Raw genomic sequence first — 22,902 nt, 5'->3', positions numbered from 1 at the left:
CTTGATTTATTATAACCTAGTAATTTAATTTGTTAAGGATTGCTGTTAGGTTTTTTCGCTTTTGCTTTTACTGCAATTGCGAGGACAACTGAGAGTGTCTGAACATGTGTAAAGAAGCTTGCAAATTGCGTCTGAGCTAGGGAGGTGAGGTGGGGGGGGGGACTGTGGAAGGACGTGTGAATCCAGAATTGGCCTCCACAGTCACTTATGGACTCTTCATTAAAACTGTGTTTATGGAAGACAATCTTACTTGGCTACGAGTGATCGCCGAAGAAGAAGAAGAAGAAGAAGAAGAAGAAGAAGAAGAAGAAGAAGAAGAAGATTGCAATGGGTTGGACTAGATGTCTCTCTTGGGTCCCTTCCAACTCTACAATTCTAAGATTCTATAAAATTACAATCTCAGCTTCCCATGGTATTTTTCCTTGGTCCCTTCTTGTCACACTGTTTCCCCCTGTTTTTCCAACCAGCTTGGGTAACTCAGTGAAACCAAACAATGTTAAATACAACAGCTGAAATCCATACTAAGCCCACTGCTTAAAAACAACCACCACCAGAGTTTCCAGATAATGAAATAACAGTCCAGTGAATGCTTAAGTGTGAAGTTGTCACCAAAACTGGTTCTTCTTACCTTGAGAAACTTATAGAGCAGGAACGTGAACCAGTTAGTGAGCATCTTCTCAGCAACAGATTCTGTCCTAGAAGGAATGCGGAGAAAAAAAATAAACTATGCAGAGCTCCAGGAGAACATCTCCTTGCCTGTTTTGCCACACCCTCCTATGCCAAACATTCAGATTTTGGATTTACATGGAAACCACTGACCAAAAAAAAAAAAAGTTTCATAATTGGAATTTGAGAGGGATAACATTCTCCCTGTCTGAATTTCTCTATGGGGTTAGCCTTGAGTTTTATATCTGGTGAAATTTGGTAGCTGCTCATTAGCCGTGACCAGACACCTTTTAATCTCAGACAAGGCCCACTAACGCTGGGAGCAGTGGGGATGCTCTCATGAGTGGGACGTCAGATCATCCCGTGAGATCTCACAAGAGCTGGTGTGCTAAGTGGACCTGGTCCAAGAAGTAAAACCAACAGCTTAAAAGCTCTTTCTGCACTGGGTAACCCCAAACGGACCCAGCCTGGAAAGTTTGTGGATTTGCTTCTCAGGTGAGGCCTGCTCAGTGCCCCGACTCTGGGAGCATTAAAGAAGATCTCACAGGACAATCTGATTTCCCACAAGATCTTGTGACAGCATCCCCACCTTGCCCACATATATGACGGGAGCAGGCCAGCAGTAAATCACATGGAGTGGGTGAAGTTAACTCTTAGAAAAACTGGATCTGCCGATATACCGAAAAATGTGAAATAAATTTTTCTATATGCGTCAGCCGCATCCTGAATACTAATTGCAATGAAGTGGAAAGGGGAAAAAGTTCCAACATTATTGGAATGGCAGAACAAATTACTAGAATACGCAGAAATGCCACAATTGACTAATAGACTAAGAGGTAATATGAAACAATCATTTATTAAAAAATGGGATATCTTTAAGAGATATTTACAAAATCATAATGGCAGTATAATTTCTATGGCAGCGTTTGAATGACCCTTGTGTAAACTAACTATTAAGAAATAAGGAAAACTGGTACGAAATGTTTTAAGAAAGCATCAGAAAATGCAAAAAGATTAAGGTAATAATGATAAGTACATTCGACATCAGAAAGGTTAAATACACCGGGAAAGGATGGGAAGTCTATTTTAGTAAGAAGATAGGATGAAAGTGTATAAGTTTGAATCAGTTTATTTTTGTAAATTTATATAAGATTACTGATACAAGATTGTTTTCTTTATTTTTCTTTATTTCAAATTGTTTCTGCTATCTATGAACTTCAATAAAGTATATAACAACAACAACAACAACAACAGAAGGAGAAGGAGAAGGAGAAGAAGAAGGAGGAGGAGGAGGAGGAGGAGGAGGAGGAGGAGGAGGAAGGAAGGAAGGAAGGAAGGAAGGAAGGAGGGAAGGAGGGAAGGAGGGAAGGAAGGAAGGTTGGATCTGCACAGGAGTGCCAGCCCAAATGAGCTCAGCAACTCTTCTTCAGTAGGTCTTGCTCCTATGAGGCAATTGCGAAAACTGAAGGTCCCTGCCTTCCCACAGCTGCCTAATTCTCCTCCTCTCCCGGGTCTTTCCCCAGCGATTTGAGACTGTGCCAGCATGCCTGCCTTTGCTCCTCCTTCTTCACACCTCTCCTGCTGGAGGGGAGCTTGTTGCGGCAGCAGGGGAAAACACCCTGGCTTCTTCAGCAGCCTGACTCATCTCTGCCTCTTGGCCTCCCTCCGCTCCAGCCTCCTCTCCCGCCTCTGGTTCTGGACTGCTCTCTGCCACAGCCTCTTCCTGCTCACTAAGCCCTGTTGCCTCTTCAGCTTCCGACACCTCCTTCCCCCAGTCTTCTCCATCTTCTCCCTCTGACCGCTCATTGTCATCGCACCACCACTCCCCTGGCTCTGAGCCTTCTTCCCTTGATGGTTCTCCAGCTGGTGCCTTCCTACCACTCCTCTGCGTCCAACCAGTCCTGGACAATAAAGCTGAAACTCCACAAGTTAAGCCCCAAAATGGAAACAACCGGAATTACCAACAACTGAAGAACGGCAGATGAAGATGATGGAATATGCACAAATAGCGAAGCTAACCGGGAAAATCCGAAACCAGCGTGATCAAGCTTTCCAAAAAGACTGGAGTAAATTCATACAATATTTGAAGGACAATTGCAAACAATTAATAACGCTAGCAGGATTGACTTAAGAAGATTTGTAATGTTTATGATTTAGACCTTTTTATATTTACTTAAAATGTAAAAATTGAAACGGATGAAACGTAAGGAGGAAGAGATACAAATGCGACGAAATAGATAGGAATTATGGTAACCATAAGGTGGGAGCGGGGGAAAGTTGACCAGCCCATGCGAGCAAAAATTTAATGTGAGTAATATGAATGTGTTTGTATATTATGAAATGGAAACTTGATAAAATATTATTAAAAAAGAAACTGCACAAGTTAAATGTGTGTAATTTGTGGGCACCCTGTGCTTGGTTTTAATGCTTGCAATTATCTTTGTGTCACTTTTTGTGGAAAATTTAATGAGCAACAACAACCACCTGCTCCAGGGCTTACCTCCGAAGCAGCAGCTTGGGATGGTTTTTGCTCTCCAGGTTTTTGTCTATGAGATCGGCCAGGAGTTGCTTGAGGACATCCGTGGCATATTCCAGCTTGCTCTGCAGCACTGTCATGATGAGGGAGGCCACGTTGCCACGGTCTCGCATGGAGAAGCTGCGCTGGGACTCCAGGGTGCGAATGAAGGACAGGAGGAAGACCTTGTTGTTGATGAGTTGGGCAAAGAGCTTCAAGCCCTTCTCAACCCGCTCTTGCCGATACCCAGGGACCTGTCAAAAACAGAGAGAAAGAAGAGAATCAGTGGCTTGGTGGCCAGCTGTACCTCTAGCACAGTGTTTCTCAAATTTGGGTCCCCAGATGTTTTTGGGACTACAACTCCCATCATCCCTAGACAGCAAGGCGAGTGCTCAGGGATGATGGGAGTTGTAGTTCAGCAGGAGCTGGGGACCCAACTTTGAGAAACACTGTGTCTAACATAAAGCTCCATATATGTCAGTCAGTGTAGCTCAGGGGTCAGCAAACTTTTTCAGCAGGGGGCCAGTCCACTGTCCCTCAGAACTTGTGGGGGGCCGGACTATATTTTCTGGGGGGAAATGAACAAACTCCTATGCCCCACAAATAACCCAGAGATGCATTTTAAATAAAAGGACACATTCTACTCATGTAAAAAGACGCTGATTCCCAGACTATCCGTGGGCCGGATTTAGAAGGCGATTGCGCCGGATCTGGCCCCCAGGCCTTAGTTTGCCTACCCATGGTGTAGACTGTCTACACAGAGTTACAGTGTTACAAAGATGTCAGCAAAAGTGACACGAAGGCTGTCAACATCAACCCTCCCACGTGGGAATCCCTTGCAGACGACTGCAGTGCCTGGATACAGACAAGCAGAAGTGACCAGAGGAGGAATGACCGCTGGGAGGAACATAGAGAGAAGAAACAGCCTGGTGCACCTGCAGCAGCACAACAGGACTCCTCCATCTGCCCCAGCTGCAACAAAACATGTCTCTCCAATATCGGTCTCTACAGCCACAGCAGGTGCTGCAACTCTCCAATGGTTTGACTTCACTCCTAAAAGTGCACTCTGCCAAGATCTCCTGAGACAGATGGATGCCAGCAATGGTCAGTGTAGACTTCACTGAACTAGATGGACCAATGGGACTGGTTCAATATGAGGCAGCTTCTGCTTGTCGTTGGGAAAAGTACAAGGTTCCATACAAAGAAATGCAGCTGCCCAGTTGTCACGGGACTGCCAAGGACTGCTTTTGAGTTTGGAGGAGGAGAAGAGTCAGAGCAGGAACAGTCAGAAGCAGACGACAGAACTTTCTTTATGTATGCTACAACAGCAGCAAGAATACTTATTGCAAAGTACTGGAAGACACAAGATCTACCCACCCGGGAAGAATGGCAGATGAAGGTGATGGAGTACATGGAACTGGCGGAAATGACTGGCAGAATCCGAGACCAGGGAGAAGAGTCGGTGGAAGAAGATTGGAAGAAATTTAAAGACTATCTACAGAAACATTGTAAAATTAATGAATGTTAGAAGGATGTTGGAATAATATTATATGATTTTAGCAGGAATGCTATAAAGGATTTGGGAATAACTGACTGTTAATTGGTGAAAGAGGAAAAGTAAAGTTACATTATATTAAGATAATTTACAGGACTAAAATTTTAAAAGAGGGAAAGGATTTGCTGAAATGGATAATTGACCTAGAATACAAAAAAGGGAGGTGTGAGGAGGTCAAGGAAATAAGCTAATGAAAGATTAGTAATGAGGAGATTTGATGTATTTTTCTTTGTGTTTTTGTTTTTGTTTAATGGATTTTATTTCTCTGTTTTTTCATATTATGATGTGTTGTTTTGTTTTTGCTTAATGTGGTATTTTTACTTTTTCTTTCTGTAACCTTTAAAATTTTAATAAATATTATTTAAAAAAAACAACAGAAGGAGACGGTCAGGAAATGACGGAAGGGGGAGAGGGGGTGAGAGCAGGAAGGAGCCAGGAGGTGTCAAGGCTCTCTGATGCTGAACCAGAGCCCCAGCACCACACAGGGAGCTCAGGGACAGATGGAGAGCCCGTGCCTGTGCCTTTGGCACAGGAAAGGAGAGTGTTAAAGCGCAGGGATCAGAGACGTCCCATGAGGCTTCCCCGCCTCTTCTGCTGGAGGAGAAGCAGGAGAAGACCACTCTCCGAATCTGAACAGGACAATTCAGATGCATAGGTTGTACTGTGCTGCTTGTACATATGTAAAATAAGGTAAAGGGACCCCTGACCATTAGGTCCAGTCGTGGCTGACTCTGGGGTTGCAGTGCTCATCTCGCTTTATTGGCCGAGGGAGCCGGCGTAGAGCTTCTGGGTCATGTGGCCAGCATGACTAAGCCGCTTCTGGAGAACCAGAGCAGCGCACGGAAATGCCGTTTACCTTCCCGCTGGAGTGGTACCTATTTATCTACTTGCACTTCGTGCTTTCGAACTGCTAGGTTGGCGGGAGCAGGGACTGAGCAATGGGAGCTCACCCCGTCGTGGGGATTCGAACTGCCGACCTTCTGATTGGCAAGCCCTAGGCTCTGTGGTTTAACCCACAGGACCACCCGCGTCCCATACATATGTAAAATAAAGAACTGTAAATATCTCTCTGAGTGAGCAGAGGGTGCTTATTGTGAAGAGCATACACAAACCATCACACCAGTCCTGCACCAAAGCCAAAGAGGGCCGGGCACATTTGTACACACAAAAAAGGCCGAACAAAGGTTGGCCAGAAGTGGTGCCAGCTTCTCTTTGATGAATCAAGCAACGTGGCTTTGTCCTGATCTCCTCAATTCTCTCTGCAGGACCCTGGCCAGCATAGTACCTGCCAATAATTTTCAGGAGGGGGCTGCCATCACCACCTCCTCTGCTTCTTCCCTCCCTGGCACGCAATGTGCCTTTGCAGTCTGCTCCACTCTGCAGCAGAGGCGGCCGGCCACGCCAAACCGTTTTTACGACAAAAGAAGTTAAATGATAGAACTCGCTGCCACAGGAGGCAGTGATGGCCACCAACCTAGATAGCTTGAAAAGAGGATTAGATGAATTCATGGAGGAGAGGACTATCAGTGGCTATCAGCCATGATGGCTATGATCCGCCTCCACAGTTGGAGGAAGCAAAGCTTCTGAATACCAGTTCCTGGAAACCACAGGAGGTGGAAAGTTGCCCTTGTGCTTGAATCCTGCTGGCAGGTTTTCCACAGGCATGAGGTTGGCCACTGTGAGAGCAGGATGACGGGCTAGAGAGGCCATTGGTTTGATCCAGCAGATCAAATGGCCACTTGGGACTAGAATGAAGACCAACTGAGCGCCTGATTGCTTTGTGATGTAATACAGGGAGAAGCACAGGTCGCTAAGCCACAGAGGAAGAGCCGTCCTTGGCTTTCACAGAAAGGGCCCCTGTCCATGCTCTTTATTCAGCTCTTAATGGTGAGGAGGAACGAAAGTCCCCTCAAAGTATCTGCTCTATATACATTATTTACACAATAGGCTGCACGTGATTGGCTAATTCTGGAATTCTCCTGTAGGCCAATCAGGTTGTGGATTCACTTCCATCTGGAGCTGGATTGGGTGGCTCCTGCAGACCAATCATACTGCTGCATTGTTCTAGGACCAATCAGACAGCTGCATTTTGGATCCTATTGTTCTAGGACCAATCAGACTGCTGCATTTTGGATCCTATTGTTCTAGGACCAATCAGACTGCTGCATTTTGGATCCTATTCAACTCAGTACATAACAGTAGCTAATATTTTGTGACCTGAGGATCCACTTTCTCAGCTCTCCATCCCTCCACTTATGCTGCCAATGAATGCTCTTCCATGCACAACTACAACTCACCACACAAACAGCACAAACACTTGCTCGGCACACAGTCCACAACTCTCTCCCTCTGTCTCTCTCTCTCACACACGCAGTGAAGCATTTATACACAGCATTCTCTCACACACGAACACACTGTGATGGCCTGGGACTCAGGCTCGGAATCAGAACCAGAGGAGACTCAGTCTGCACCGGATCCTTTGCCTCAGGCATCATCTGGACCAAGTCTGGGGCCTGATCCTGAAGAGTCCCAGTCTGCACAGGTTCCCCTGCAACAAACACCAGCTGGGCCGAGTCAGGGGCCTGAGCCTGCCCTGGCTCCAGATTCGGAGTTTACCTGGTTGCCTTCAGCTGGGCCATCACTTACAGCTGCTCCACTACCGGTTGGGTCAGGGGAGGCTGAGGCGGCCCCTGGGTCTAGTAACCCACCAATGTCTCCCAAGCTGCAGAGACTAAGGTCTGAGAGAAGGAGAGACCTGAGTACTCGCAGGAGGAGTGCTCACCTTCGGGTGAAACAGGGAGGTGAGTCGCTGAGGGATCAGGACCGGCTGCTACCCCAACAAAGGCTGTCGGACCCCACCCCAGGTTGCGGGAGCAACGTTGCTGTATGCTAGATCCTGCCTGAGATCCTGTACCTGTCCTTGCCTGGTTTCCTGCCTGGTGTCCTGCCTTGGCCCTGTCGGACTGACTCCTAGCGGAATCTTCAGATTCTGGACTGGACCTGGACCGCATTTCATGGGTTACCCCCAGGCCCAGCACACACTCACACACACACACACACACACAGAGAGAGAGAGAGAGAGCACATATCCAGTCCTCTCCAGGGATGGATGAGGCAGTGAGGAGGTTGGCACAGTGCAAACAAACTGTCAGAAGGCCCAGATGGGTTCTGCCAGGGCATTAGCACTGTGATGACCTTCTTGCTCTCTCTCCCCTCACCCTACCTCTCTTTCTATCGCCAACATCTCCAGATCTGCCTGGGAATGTCTCTTTTCTAGAACCCTGGAGCTAGATGGACCAATGGGCTGTGTCAGCATAAGGCAGCTTCTGGCATTCTTGTGTTTAAAGAAGGTGCTTACCTCCAGATCCCTCAGCACAGGGTGATCTTCGATGCCAGGGAAAAGCACCCTCATGGTATAGGTCCGGTAATCCAGGAATGGGATGCCAGCTCCATCTAAATCGCTAGTCAGCTCGTGGATGTCAGTCTGCAGTTCTGCAAAAGCTGTGATTTAAGGTGGTGGGGGAGGAAGGAGACAAATAAAGCTGGACTATTAAAGGGAAATATGAATCCTAAGTGGAGAAGATCTGGAGCAGCGCAGTGGACTGAACATCAGGTTGTGATCAGAACAGCACAAGTTCAAATCCTCACCCTGTCATGAAATTCACAGAAATACCCAGGGCTCATCAGTATCTCCCAGCCTATCCTACCTCATAGAGGTCCCGGAAGGATAAAGTAGGGGCACCCTCCTCTATGCTGCCCTGAACTCTTTATGGAAGGATGGGATGTGAGGGTTTTATACCATAGAGAAATGTCCCCCCAAAAACAACTCCCCCAAAGCATGGCTTGGCTAAGGTTCAGCACTGAGGGGCAGAAGCCAGGAAGCCCAACAGCAGGTAGTGCCAGAGCCAATGGCACTAAGAGCCAACTCATTCTAGTTTTGCCCCCCCCCTTGCAGAGTTCTGTCGAGACAACACTGAGACCAAGGAGGAGGAAGCTAAGAGCAGGGGGTTGGACTAGATGACACTTGTGGTCCCTTCTAGCTCTACTATCCTATGGTTCTATGATTAGGTGCAAGGTCAGCCAAGCCAATTGCTATGGCAATGGCCCAGTGCCATCTAAGTGCATAAGATGTGTCAGCTCATTAGTCAGTGAGTCTGCTCATGAGTTGGAGTCGTGTTACATCTTGAAGCTGCATCAACCTTATGTCTACCTTGTGCTTGTACATATCTGTACGTAACTGTATCTCCAAAGCCAACGAGCTGTATGTCTATATCAACGTCTGAAACTGTATTAATGAAGCCTTGTCTTCTACAGCAGTAAACTATTTTGGACCTTAAGCTGCCTCTGTGTGGTGAATGGAAGTGGGAGCACCTTCTGCTCTGTGGGCATCTCACCTCAGATCCCAACAGGTGCCACTCCCTGGATTTTATGCAAATAAGAAGGGAGGCAGGTTGGAGCTGGGCGAGGGCAGACCAAGTTTGGTGGGGCCGTGTTGACTTCCCCTAATGGACCAGCTTTCACTGCTAAGCTACAGGACATTCTTCAGACACTGAAAGAACACACACACACACCACAATGTGGTCGAAAGCTCAGTGAAGGATCACTTGTATTGCCTATATGAAATCCCAGATTCAAGGCTGGCCATCTCCTGTTAAGAGTCTTGGGTGGCAGATCTGGGAAAGGCTTCTGTCTCTGCTTGGAGAGCTGCTTTCAAATGACGTAGAGGCCATTCCTGATGGTCTGATGCCATAGGTGGCTCTTTCATTATTCCTTGCTTATTGGCCATCAGGTCTCTTCCCCTCCCATCCCTTCTTCCCTGGTTCTAAACTGAGGATGGGGACCATCCGGTCCAGGGATGAATGTGGTCCTGCAATCCTGTTTATCTGGCCCTTGGGATCCGCCCCCCCTCCGGACACTCCCCACATCCTCTACTAGCCTTGTTTCGAAGCCTCATTGGATGGTTTTTAAAAAAATCTCTTTAGTGATAAAAACACAATAACAGAATCAACAGGATTAACAGCCGGCAAAACAAAGAAATGAAAAAACAACAACAGAGATAATAAAACATGATTTAGATTAAACTGAACACTGAAAGCCTACTTTTATTTATTTTTAAAAATATATATTTTATTGATTTGTTAGCAAAAAAGTGCAAATGTAACAAAAAGAAAGAAGACAAAGAATTAAAAATTTAAACCATAAAACACCACAGCTTGGAAGGACAAAAGTACAAAGGGATAGTAAAATATTGACTCATACAAAGATTCTGTTTACAAATAATAAATCTTTTTTAAAAAAATAAAAGAATTTTACACCTGTTTTCCACCATCATTATTGAGAATAAAGGTTCTATATAGTTAGACATGAGCCAGGAATTTCATATACTGGTGACACCAAGAAATTAAATGCCTTAAAATTTGTATAAGAAAAAATCATCCCATATAGCAAAGCAACTGTCATTCAAGTTCTGCCCTTCTTGAAAATATATCCCACAAACTAAAAAGTATAGTTTGTGGGACATATTTTCAAGAAGGGCAATTTGCCAAAATGTAGAATACAAGCAATCCAAATTACTAAGATTAAAGGTCTTCCAGAATTTGGCAATACAGCCCAGGCTGCTGATAGGAGATGACAAATAAGTTCTTTATTTTTCAAAGCCTATATACAGGTTCAAAAGCACCAGGTGAAAAGGTGGAGTAATAGTTTCATTTGCTATCAAGAAACCAACTAAACTAACTCAGCAAATACAACATTCCAAAATCCAGCCACCTTTGAGCAGTCTCACCACATGTGTTTATACGTACCAACTACATGGCAGCCACTCCAACACAGTGAAGATGTACCTGGATGCACGGAAGTGAGCTGTCATGGAGTAAGGTACCAACCATGTTCTAACTTTAGAAAGAGCTCTCAGGTTTGAGCTGGTGATGACCTGTATGGAGGCTTGGTCCACAGACCATTCCTCTGCTCACCTGTATGTCCCAATTAGATTCCGACCATGACTTTTGACTATGGGCCCCAACGGAGGCATTAATCAGAAATGTGTACAACATAGAGACCAGTCCCATTACAAAATGTCTTGTATCTTTGACCCATCATCCAAAAGAGTTGATTGCCCAGTGCCATCTGTTTTCGTAGAGTGACAGATGAGAAGGAACTAAAGCTGACAGCCCGTTAGCCAGGGAGAAGGTTTATCCCCTCTACGTGTAGAAATCAACCTATTGTACAAAGATAAACATTGCACTTGTGCTGCAACTGCTTTTGTCACTGGCTTTGTGTGGCCCCTAGAATGTTGTCTGGAAGGGGATGTGGCCCTTGAGCTCATGAAGGTCTACCCCACTTCTGTTCTAAGCCATGTGCCACTTCCCCAAGCCAACTGAAACTTCAGTCTCTCCTGTCCTCTTAACCTACTCCTTTCCACACAATTCCTTTGCTAGCAGTTTCATTCTTAGCTATAACATGAGCCAACTGGTCCACACAGATATATAAATTCTCAGTTGCTCTGCATCTCAAAATGGGCTCTCCTGTTGCCAGATGCACACTTCTCTACTTTGCATATGACAGAAGGCTCCTCCCATGGCTTTTAAAAATATTTTTGGTCCCTTCCATTTGCCGTACCTTCCTTGCACTCCAAGGCGACCCGGGACTCCAAGTTGTCCATTTGCATCTGGAGCCGTTTGAGGGTGAGGTCACTCTCGCGGGACTTGCGCTTGTAGGCAATCAGCACAGCCACGATGAAGATGATGAGGAGCCCCCCTGCCACGGCAATGCTGACAATGGCGGGCAGGCTAAGTGGGCTGTCCGGGGAGATGTTCACCATCCCTGGAGAAAACTCCATCCCTCCAACGCGAGCCTGCAAGGAAGTGAGGAGACAAGATAAGTTCAAGGCACTCCAGAAAGACACTCTGCAAAGCCCCAAATGTGGTGCTGCCTGCAACACTCAGCTTCCTGAGACTCTGGGCTTCCTTTACTTCTAAAGCCAAGTTTCTAGCCCATGTGGTTTCAAGGATATGCTTGAAAGAGTATGTGCTGAAATCTGAGAAGTCAGAGATGAGCCCAAGAAAGATCTGCAGGGCTGAATTGGTTTGAAGAACACCTTACCTTCCTCCATAACTAGCAAAAAAAGAGGAACAAATCAGTAAAAGCTGAAGGATAATTACTTATTTTATTCAACACGGTTTAGATACTGCTTAATCAACAGAAAACTCAAAGCAGTGAAAGAATACATTATGCAAAAGAAGATACATTATGCACATTTCTTCGACTTTGCATGATTTATGCAGGCTGCAGAACCCAACCTTTCCTCCAGAAGAGAATTGCATTTGCTCCGCAGCATATTAGTGCTTTTGCTCACCGTCACTTTATGCCGTCCAGTGAGATTTGGGGACTCGCATAGCAGCTGCACTTCAGATACCGTGGGAACACAGGGCTTCTCACCAACCAGAACAGTGTAATTCAGCTTGGCGTTCCCTCCTGTCAATGGGATCAGGTTTTTACCCTGTGTTGAGAGAAACAAAACCCATCAATAGGTGAGCAGTGTCAAGGAGCAGAGGCCCTTGCGGTGAGTGAAAGGCCCTGGGTCATCTTTGGCTTTGACATCCAGCAAGATCCAACTGTACATTTCACTGCAGAAAGTGGGAAGCTTGTAGCAAAACGTTCTCTGGTTCAATGAACCCTCAAACCCAAGCCCAAGAACCACCCAGTGCCCCAGCGATATGGGCTCAAAATATGGCATCCTTATGTTCATCTGTAGGGACGCGGGTGGCGCTGTGGGTTAAACCACAGAGCCTAGGATTTGCCAATCAGAAGGTCGGCGATTCGAATCCCCATGACAGGGTGAGCTCCCGTTGCTCAGTCCCTGCTTCTGCTAACCTAGCAGTTCGAAAGCACGTCAAAGTGCAAGTAGATAAATAGGTACCGCTCCGGCGGGAAGGTAAACGGCGTTTCCGTGCGCTGCTTTGGTTCACCAGAAGCGGCTTAGTCATGCTGGCCACATGACCCAGAAGCTGTACGCCGGCTCCCTCGGCCAATAAAGCGAGATGAGTGTCGCAACCCCAGAGTCGGCCACGACTAGACTTTATGGTCAGGGGTCCCTTTACTTTTTATGTTCATCTGTAATGGCCACTGAACTAACGTGAGAACATGAGAATTTAGTCAAAAGGGCATCCCGCTTCACTAGAAATTTGGGGGTTCACTAGGAAATGGATGGTGTGGTTTCATTTTTGGACCACCACTTCCTCTCGCCGTACCTTTAATATCACAGGGGTCCCTGGCTTCAGCTCCAAAATCCCAGAAGGATTGAAAGCCTCAAAGATGGGGTTTGGGTAGTAGGTGAAGTTGGGTTTCTCGAGGATCAGCAAGGAGTGGACGTTGTCCAAGATGAAGCCAAACTCATCTGGCCACACAGGAGGGTCGGTCTGGTTATTTGGTTCCACCGCTGGTGCTTGGCAGATCATCTCTGTGTCGTTCTGCACTTCGCAAACCTGAAACGCATAAGCCAATAGGGGGTGCAAGTGCAGTTTACTAGGATCATGGAATAGGCTACAAAGCCATATCAATATCTGGGCAGAGGGTGGAATTATCAGATGCACAAGTAACCAAGGTGACAGGCGTTCAAAAATCTTATCTCAACCATATGATGGTGATGATGATGTTGATGATTTATGACTTTTATCAGGACAGGTGAAGCAAAGTACTTCTTAATGCAGCACCTAGTCTGACTATTGAAGTTGATCTCATAGGAGGCAGTGATGGTCACGGCCTAGGACCCTAATACCTATGGGACCGCCTCTCCTGGTGTACCCCACAAAGGACCTTAAGGTCCATAAATAGCAACACCCTAGAGGTCCCGGGCCCTAAGGAAGTCAGATTAGCCTCAACCAAAGCCAGGGCCTTTTCAACACTGACTCCGGCCTGGTGGAACATTCTGTCTCATGAGACCACCTGGCCTTTGGCTTGGAATCAAATTAATCCCCCCCCTTTCTTTTTTCCTTTCTCCTTCTGTGATGGAGCTCCTATTTGGGGACTTCCCTGGCTTTTTTCTGGCCCATGTAGGACCAGTCTGGATAGTTAGCCTTGGTGAAGATTTGACGTTTTCATCCCCAAACAAGTTTTTGATTTGAGTTTCCACTGAAATGAGGCTGCATTTTAATGTTTTAATGTTATATTTTAATCTTGCTTTTAAGTTGTATTTCAATCAATTGTTTTTATATCGGGTGTTAGCTGTGCTAAGCCCGGTCTTGGCTGGGGAGGGCAGGGTATAAATAAAAAAAATTATTATTATTATTAGATAGCTTTAAAAGAAGATCCGACAAATTCATGGAGGAGAGGGATATCAGTGGCTACTGGAAGTGATGGCCATGCTCTGCCGCCACATCTGGAGACAGCAATGCTTCTGGATACCAGTTGCTAGAAACCACAGGAGAGGGAAGGCTCGTTTCCCACAGGCAACTAGCTGGACACCATGAGAAAGCCACTTCCGACATAAGGAGGAGGTGGTGTTGCGGGCTCACGCCCCCAACAACCCGCGCAACCAGGGGAATCCTCCGGCCGCATCAGCCCCAGGGCCAGCCAATAGGATGGCTCTGGGGGCGTGGGCTGGGTCATTTAAGGCCGGCGCGGCCCTGGGATCTCCCCTTTCGACCTCACAGCAGATTTGGTTTCCCACCCACCCTCTAGGTTTTCCTCTGACCTTGCTATGGACTTCGGTTGGTCGGCGTTAAGGGGCCTGGTAGGCATTTTTTCCACTTGGCAAATTGGCACCCACCATTTGGTTTTTTGCCTACCTCATAGCAAATCGTCACAACAGTTATGGCGGTTAGGCATTGGTAGGGGTATTGGTAGATGAGTTGGGGGGGAGCGCCATCACCTCCCCCAAATATTTAAGGGTAGTCCGGTAAAGGATTCCGGGGGGCGTTGCCTTGTCTGAAACCTATGGAGTCCAGGGCCTAAAGCACACCCCCGAGCGGTGACCCCGGGGGAGTTGCTAGTGATGTGCATCTCAGGGCTCCCCCTGCTGGTGTTAACCCTTCCCGGTTTTCATGCTTACAGGCTGAAGCCGGATAGTCTGATAGGACCAATGCCTAAAGCTAATACTGCTCCTACCTGTAACCAATAAAGTTGTGGCCAATTTTTGCCCATTAACCCAAAATAATGGTGTCCTGTGTCTTTATTTATTCCAACTGGTGGGAGGTGGGAATCGCCACGCAACAGCTAGATGCTGGACTAGATGGGTCTTTGGCCTGATCCAGCTTCTTCTTCTTATGTTCTCATGTTTCTGATAAGACTTATACAACATTACAGAAGACCTGTGCTACCATTGCTTATTCCGATTCTTATTTTATATCATTTACCTGCTTCTGTTTGCAAAGACACCTACTATGTTTTATCGCCCTTTTGTGGTAGATGACTGGGAAAGCTTTCTTTCATTGCCCTTGAAAGATTGTAATTATTGGTTAAGCATTTGAAAAGGCAGTTGCTTTACTCGCAAATGACTGGATGAAAAAGCAAACCAGGAAGAAGCAAGCAAGCAGATAATGGCTTCTTTTGCCTCTGTTGTGTTAGAATCCATTAAAGTGAATGTGCCTGGCAGTTATCTAGATTATCCCAGGATATATTTACCAGGGTTTGTAGTATTAGGAAACTTCTCTGAGCCTGGCATTAGCTACTGCTATTGTTTTGATTTTGGCCTGGGGCTAAAGCAAATGAACATGAATCAATAAGAAACTCATGTTGCAGTTTTAGACATCACTTGGGAAGACAGGCAAACTCAGTGGCGTAGCGTGGGTTGTCAGCACCCGGGGCAAGGCAAGTAATTTGCGCCCCCTAACCCGTGGATTTGCGCCCCCTAACCCGTGGATTTGCGCCCCCTAACCCGTGGATTTGCCCTAACCCCAGATGTTGCGCCCGGTGCGGCCGGCCCCCCCTGCACCCCCCACGCTACGCCACTGGGCAAACTAATACCAGTGAACTGGAAGAAGCAAAGAGCACCAGTATCAAAGCAATGATTCTTCAACATCAACTTTGTTGGACAGGTCATGTTGTGCGAATGCCTGATTATTGTCTTCCAAAGCAACGACTCTATCCCGAACTTAAAAATGGAAAGTGTAATGCTGGCGGTCAACAAAAGAGGTTTAAAGACTGTCCCAAGGCAATTTTTTAAAAAATGTAGTATAAATGCCGACAACTGGGAAACACTGGCCTGCGAGCGCTCCAATTGGAGAACAGCCTTTGCCAAAGGTGTCATGGGCTTTGAAGACACTCAAACTCAGGACGGAAGGGAGAAATGTGTTAAGAGGAAGGCAAGCTTGGCAAACCATCACCGTGATCAACTCCCGCCTGGAAACCAATGTCCCCACTGTGGAAGGACGTGTGGATCCAGAATTGGCCTCCACAGTCACTTACGGACTCATTGTTAAAACTGTGTTTATGGAAGACAATCTTACTCGGCTCCGAGTGATCGCCAAAGAAGAAACAAAGAAAGAAGAAGCTCTCCATGTGTTTTTGACTACCACTTCCATCAGTCCCAGCCATGAAGCAGCTGCCCATTCATGATTTCAGTAGGCAAAGGGGGATCTCCATGGCAGACTCTCCTTGTCCCCAGAGCCATCCAAGCCAGACAGACCTTGACAGACTGGCTTCTCTACCTTAACCAAACTCCCTCCAGAATGTGATATGGCATGAGGTGGCATGATGTTGTCACCTCTTGCTATGCAAACAAGCTTGCAAAAAAATGCAGAGCTTTGCAGAAGCTCCTGCAAAGTGTTGGCATGTTTTGTTAGCATCAGAAGACCTACTTGTTTTAACAGAATCTTTTCGGGTTGCAAAAAACCCCAGAATGGAATAGAATTCAGGCCTGAGAGTCCTTCTCTGAATTGGCACTTCTAATCAGCTAGAAACAAGAAGACCTTCTTGCAGCCAACCTCCTCCTCCTTCCCTCTCTCTCTCTCTGTCCCCCACCCTCTGTATTCAATCTCGCCAGTGAAATAGGCCAAGCCATTCTCCATTAGGTTCTATGCCAGCTCCACGGAGCAATCGTGTTGAGCTAAATCAGAAGTGACACAACTCAAGACTGGCCTCGCAGATGTGATGGCTTGGCATGCAGAGTTCATCCTGCTGCAGGATGAAAAAGCTCACAAGACCAGCACAGGATGCCCCGGCTCTTAACTGCCATGTTTCTGCAGAAAAGATGGTACTGGGGTTTATATCATTATCAACAAAATGTCCATTGCAGGAATGGCCAGGAGGACTCAGTATGCTGTAGGGACCCCCGGGGGCGCGATATATCGTTCTTCAGTGTGTGCACAGCAACACATTTCACACACACACACACACACACACACACACACGGGCCACCAGGTTTCCTTGGAGTGAATAGAAGTCCCTCACTTTTGTGGGGGACACAGTTGGTGTTATGTACTGAGTTGAATAGGATCCAAAATGCAGCAGTCTGATTGGTCCTAGAACAACAGGATTCAGAATGCAGCAGTCTGATTGGTCCTAGAACAATAGAATTCAGAATGCAGCAGTCTGATTGGTCCTAGAACAATAGGGTCCAGAATGCAGCAGTCCGATTGGTCCGCAGGAGCCACCCAATCCAACTCCAGGTGGAAGTGAATCCGCAACCTGATTGGCCTACAGGAGAATCCCAGATTTAGCCAATCACGTGGGCCCATTGTGTAAATAATGTATATAAAGCAGAAATTTCGAGGGAACCTCAATTCCTCACTTCTATGAGCTGAATAAAGAGCATGACATCCACACTCGACTCCGAGAATATTTCAGTTGGGTTAGTCCTTTTTCTTAGTCTTGGCCATTGAAGACCATTTACTTTGCCCCGTAGAAGTGAATGGGGGAATCAGGCATGCTGTCCTCTGCACAGCATCATTCAGACGCAGCTCACTTGGTAGAACAGAGCTGCTAAGTTCACAGCAGTGAGGTTAGTGCAGTGCAAATGCACCAACCGAGTAAATAAAAGTGTTTCTTTTCCATTCTCCCCAGCTCAGAAGTCCAGTCATTTCAAGTTCTGATCCCAAATGTATTTACATCTTCTGAACTCCCTGCACTGTATCCTCAGAGAAAACATTTTTAAAAATTATTTTTTAAGGAGTCAATTTGGGTTTAAAAAATTTCTGTCTGATCCTTATCTTTAGTATAGGCAGATTTAGGGGAGTGAGACCGGTTCACCTGCAGTGGGCATTGAGTTGAGAGGGTGCTGCAGGGGCCCCAGGGATGCAGGTGGCCCTGTGGTCTAAACCACTGAGCCTGTTGGGCTTGCCAAGTGGAAGGTCAGCGGTTTGAATCCACACAACGGGGTGAGCTCCCGTTGCTCTGTCCCAGCTCCTGCCAACCTAGCAGTTCGAAAGCACACCAGTGCAAGTAGATAAATAGGTACCCTGCGGCAGGAAGGTAAATAGCATTTCCATGCGGTCTGGTTTCCGTCACGGTGTCCCACTGCACCAGAAGCTGTTTAGTCACGCCGGCCACATGACCCAGAAAGCTTTCTGCGGGCATATGGCAGCTCCCTCGGCCTGAAAGCGAGATGAGCGCCATGCCCCTTAGTCACCTTTGTCTGGACTTAACCGTCCAGGGGTCCTCTACCTTTTACCTGCAGGGTCCCACAACAATGAAGGTGAGAGGTGGGGCAGGGGGAGCCAAATATTGGTGTCGTACAGGGCACCGCTGAAATTTGAAAGCCCAAGGTTTGCCACTGTCCTTAGAGTTCTGGGTGGGCAAAAGTAGTTTTGAAAGCTAACTGGTTTAAAGTGACCATGTATTAAAATTAGATCCTGGGTTTCATCTGTTTCTTGCATTCTGTTGTGATAAATAGAACTGAAGATTTTTAAAATTTATTACTATTTTATTAAATTTATATATGATTCTTCATCCTAAGATCTCAGGGAAGTCCACAAATGCAAGATAAAACCTTAAAATAAGTACAACAATGGTAAGCAGATGCCTATGGGAAGCCCAAGTCGGGACATGAATGCAACAGATGTTGCACTCCATCAACTGGAATTCGGACACACACTGCCTCCGATCATCCTGGCCAGTAGGTTGTTAATAGCTGCAACCTCCCTGGATTTGTCTAATCACATTTTAAAACCATCCAAACTGGCCAATGCTAGTTGAGTCTAGGCTAGATTGGCATAAACTAGAATGAAACAGGACAGCTGGTGGTGAATTTCACAACGTGCACAACTCACAAAGAGTAGGAAATTTGAATTGAATTTGGAAACAGTTGCCAAAAGCATCGGTATGGTGGTGATGGCTCCACAATAGATCTCCACTGGACCAATTTTCATTTACAGAGAAGGAGAATAAGAAGTGACATGACAGAATTGGATAAAATTGGCATGGAGAAAGTGAATAGTCCCCCCCCCCTTTCTTCCCCCCTCTCTCATATAATACGACAACTCTTGGTCATTCAATGAAGATGAACACTGGAAAATCGTGACACAACTCATAGTCAAACTATAGCGCTCGCTTCCACAAGAGGCAACAACGGCCACCATCTTTAATTTTTATTATTATCCTTGTTTTAACAACACTATAAATAAATGACATAGAATAGCAATAAAAACTGAGAATGTGAAAGAAAGAAAAAGAAAGTTATACTACAGCACTATAAAAATTAACAATTACAATTCCATATATACCTATGTAATATATAGATACTGTTATGACCCAAACACACACACATGTATATATGTATATATTTAACTTATTATATTTAACTTATTATATGTTGTATAAACCTGGGACGCAGGTGGCGCTCTGGGTTAAACCTCAGAGCCTAGGAATTGCCGATCAGAAGGTCGGTGGTTTGAATCCCCGCAACGGGGTGAGCTCCCGTTGCTCGGTCCCTGCTCCTGCCAACCTAGCAGTTCGAAAGCACGTCAAAGTGCAAGTAGATAAATAGATACCTCTCTGGTGGGAAGGTAAACGGCGTTTCCGTGCACTGCTCTGGTTTGCCAGAAGCGGCTTAGTCATGCTGGCCACATGACCTGGAAACTGTACGCCAGCTCCCTCGGCCAATAAAGCGAGATGAACACTGCAACCCCAGAGTCAATCACGACAGGACCTAATGGTCAGGGGTCCCTTTACCTTTACCTTTATGTTGTATAAATGGTTCCAAATTTCATTATACTCATCCAGGCAAAGCCTGTGTCTATAAGCAATGCACTCATAAGTACCAAGTGTAGTCATATCTTCAATCCATTGATTAAATGGGGCTGTAAATTCATCTTCCCAGTGCAGCAATGGTAGCCTTTTGGCCATAGCGGCCACCACGTTTAATGACTTTCAAAGGGGAGAAGACAAAGTCATGGAGGATAAGCCTATCAATGGAGGCTAGCCATGATGGCTATGTTCTGTCTCTATGCTTGGAGGCAGCAATTCTTCTGAATAAAAGTCATTGGGTATCACAAGTGAGTAGATCCCTGTTTGTGGGCTTCTCCATGGGACACCAGGTTGTTGGCTACCATGATGGTCCTGCTTGCAGGTTTCCCATGGGCACCTGGTTTCGCCACTGTGAGAACGGGATCCTGGACTAGATGGGCCATTGGCCTGATCCAGCAACCAGGTTCTTCTTATGCGATTCAATCCCAGTGTTTTTCTCTCCCTATTTTTTGGACAGCTCGTATCTGTTTTATCGACTCTCATACTCACGTTGATGTGCTCTTTTCCACCGTACTTCGCCCGGATCTGAGGGTTCTGAATGAGGTCCAAGTTCGTGCCCCGCACTGTAATGGGTGTATTTCCACTGATGGAGAGATAAAAGGAAAGGAAAGGGGGAGGAAAATCAGCTGAAATCTCCCAAATCATGCCTATGGATGCTTACCCAGAATAAAGTCAGAGAGTAAATGTCCACAGAGATAGAAATCCACTCCCCTTGGTTTTTGTTTGACCTGGACCTAAACATTTCACTCCACTGCTCATCCCCCCATGAAAGTGGGGTGTGTGACGTCATCAGTGACTTTTCGGGGAGTGGGCAAAACTGACATACTTTTGGGTGGGTGGGGTCAACTTGGACAATGGATGCAGCTCGATTAGTGTGATTTGGAAATGCGGCAAAATTGCACAAACTGCTTAGTCTGTCAACCGTCCCTTATTTGGAGGGAAACTCCCTTATCCCAACGCCGTGTCCCACTGCTGTCCCTTATTGATGATTTCCCTTAAATTTCCCAGGTTTCAAATGAAGCATCTCCTCTCCCTCCCTCCCTGCCGGCCAGGGAGGAGGGAGGCTCCAACTGTGTTGCTTGGCTGCGTTGCTCACCCAATAAGGAGTCTAAGAACGACTGGGGGGTGGAGCTTGCATGCCTTGTGCCGATCAAATCGGCTGCATTGCCTGGGGACTCGCCTTTGCTCAGCGCTTCCCAGCGGAGAGGTGACGGTGGTTTTCCTTGCTGCATCCCCTTTGCCGGGTTGCTGCGCTGTGGGAACCACCGCTTGAGGCTTCGTTTGGCTGCTGGCTGGGCGTTCTGCCTTTGGCTCAGAGGTGCTCAGAAGTTGAACATACCTGTGCTGGGAAAATCCCTTCTTTTGGCTGCTGATCCCTTATTTTCAAATCTGTAAGTTGGCAGCTATGAGTTGACCTTCCCCCATGTCTGAATTCTGTTTCGGAAAGGATGCCAGCTGCAGTGGGATGTATGAAACAGCTCAAGGCCAAAGGCCTCTCGCATTTCTTATCCACCTTCTCTTTCTCCCAAAAAAGTGTGAATGAGCATTGGTGTGGAGGGAGTATAAAGCCAAGGCTGCTCTCAGCAGCATGTTGCAAGGAGAACTGAACTGAGATTCTGAGTTGGATTAAGCAAATCTCTCTGTATATTTGGATCTCTACATTTTAACCTCTTTAACTCGGGTTAAGAACTTAATTCGTTCTGGAGGTCCATACTTAACCTGAAACTGCTCTTAACCTGAAGCACCACTTTAGATAATGGGGCCTCCCACTGCCACCGCGCCATAGCCACACAATTTCTGTTCTCATCCTGAAGCAAAGTTCTTAACCCAAGGTACTATTTCTGGGTTAGCGGAGTCTGTAACCTGAAGTGTCTGTAACCTGAGGTACCACTGTAGCATAGTCCATGATGGACCAGCATCTCTTAAGTTTGTGTATACAGTGGTACCCCGAGTTACAAACACTTCAGGTTACAAACTCCGCTAACCTGGAAGAGTTCCCTAGAGTTGAGAACTTTGCCTCAGGATCAGAACGGAAATCGTGTGCCGGCGGCACAGTGGCAGCAAGAGGCCCCTTTAGGGAAAGCAGGCCTCTAGTTAAGAACAGTTTCAGGTTAAGAAAGGACCTCCAGAACGAATTAAGTTCGTAACTAGAGGTAACACTGTATAGTGTGTTTGACTTGCCTGAGTCTTGAGGCAATAAACACTTTGAACTGAACTGGGTTTGCAATGAGTTTTCCTAACCATCAACTCTGGAAAGGCTGACAGCTGGAGAGGAAAAAGACTCTGATGATCTGCTAGACTCCCGTATGTTTCGCCCCATAGGGCGCACTGGCCCATAGGGCGCACCTAGGTTTTTTTTGGGGGGGGAATAAAGGGGGGGGGAAATATTTCCCCCCCAGGCGCAGGGCTGGGGTGGGGGAAGAGAAAACTGCTTGAAACCGTGGAGAATGGCTGCCAGTCAGTGTATGCAATACTGAGGTGGATGAACTCAGTATAAGGCAGCTCTCTGTGTTCCTTTCTAGCCACTGATGTAAAGAGGAGAGAGACCAGCCCCACTCCTCATTTGTAAAATAATCTTAAAAGGAATACACGAAAGTTTAATGGCCAATTTTTCTCTCCACTGGGCCAGGCTTGGTGAAATTTACATATGTCTCAGCTCCCTCCATGCTCAGGGGGATGTGAAGGCTACAGGGTGTCTCAGATCTGATTGGACCAAGCACCAATCTTCATCAACAACCAGTGCGGAACCATTCCCAGGGCAATTATCTATTCCTTACACCGGAGAGCCAGAAAAGACTAACTTCCCTCCCACCAACCTAAAAGCTCATTTAAAGATATCCTCCATGCAAGCAGTTCCAAATCTGTTTCACAAAGAAGGGGGTGGAGAGCCAGGCTTTTGACTTATAAGGCAAAACTGAGCTGTAGCAGAGAATGTGTGCAAAGATGGAAAACTAGGCTTTTCTCCTATAAGGCTTGATTCGTGAAA

General features: G+C 46.5%; 1 protein-coding gene across 4 annotated transcripts in view; it reads right to left on the bottom strand.

The window, feature by feature from the left end:
• Nucleotides 1-22,902, bottom strand: part of PLXNA4 (plexin A4) — a 621,967-nt gene that overhangs the window by 58,554 nt on the left and 540,511 nt on the right. For all 4 annotated transcript variants that reach the window (XM_081879604.1, XM_081879605.1, XM_081879606.1 and 1 more), the window contains 7 exons: nt 20,406-20,499; nt 12,986-13,219; nt 12,091-12,234; nt 11,355-11,589; nt 8,095-8,237; nt 3,167-3,435; nt 629-695 (listed from right to left, as the gene is read on the bottom strand). In XM_081879604.1, coding sequence (XP_081735730.1) covers nt 629-695; nt 3,167-3,435; nt 8,095-8,237; nt 11,355-11,589; nt 12,091-12,234; nt 12,986-13,219; nt 20,406-20,499 — 1,186 coding nt within the window. The remainder of the gene's footprint in view (nt 1-628; nt 696-3,166; nt 3,436-8,094; nt 8,238-11,354; nt 11,590-12,090; nt 12,235-12,985; nt 13,220-20,405; nt 20,500-22,902) is intronic.

Source organism: Podarcis erhardii (assembly GCF_964252035.2).
Source record: "Podarcis erhardii genome assembly, chromosome: 10".
NCBI classification, from domain to species: Eukaryota; Metazoa; Chordata; class Lepidosauria; order Squamata; family Lacertidae; genus Podarcis; species Podarcis erhardii.
The sequence above is the reverse complement of the archived record's forward strand: the minus strand, read 5'-3'. Positions and strand labels throughout refer to the sequence as shown.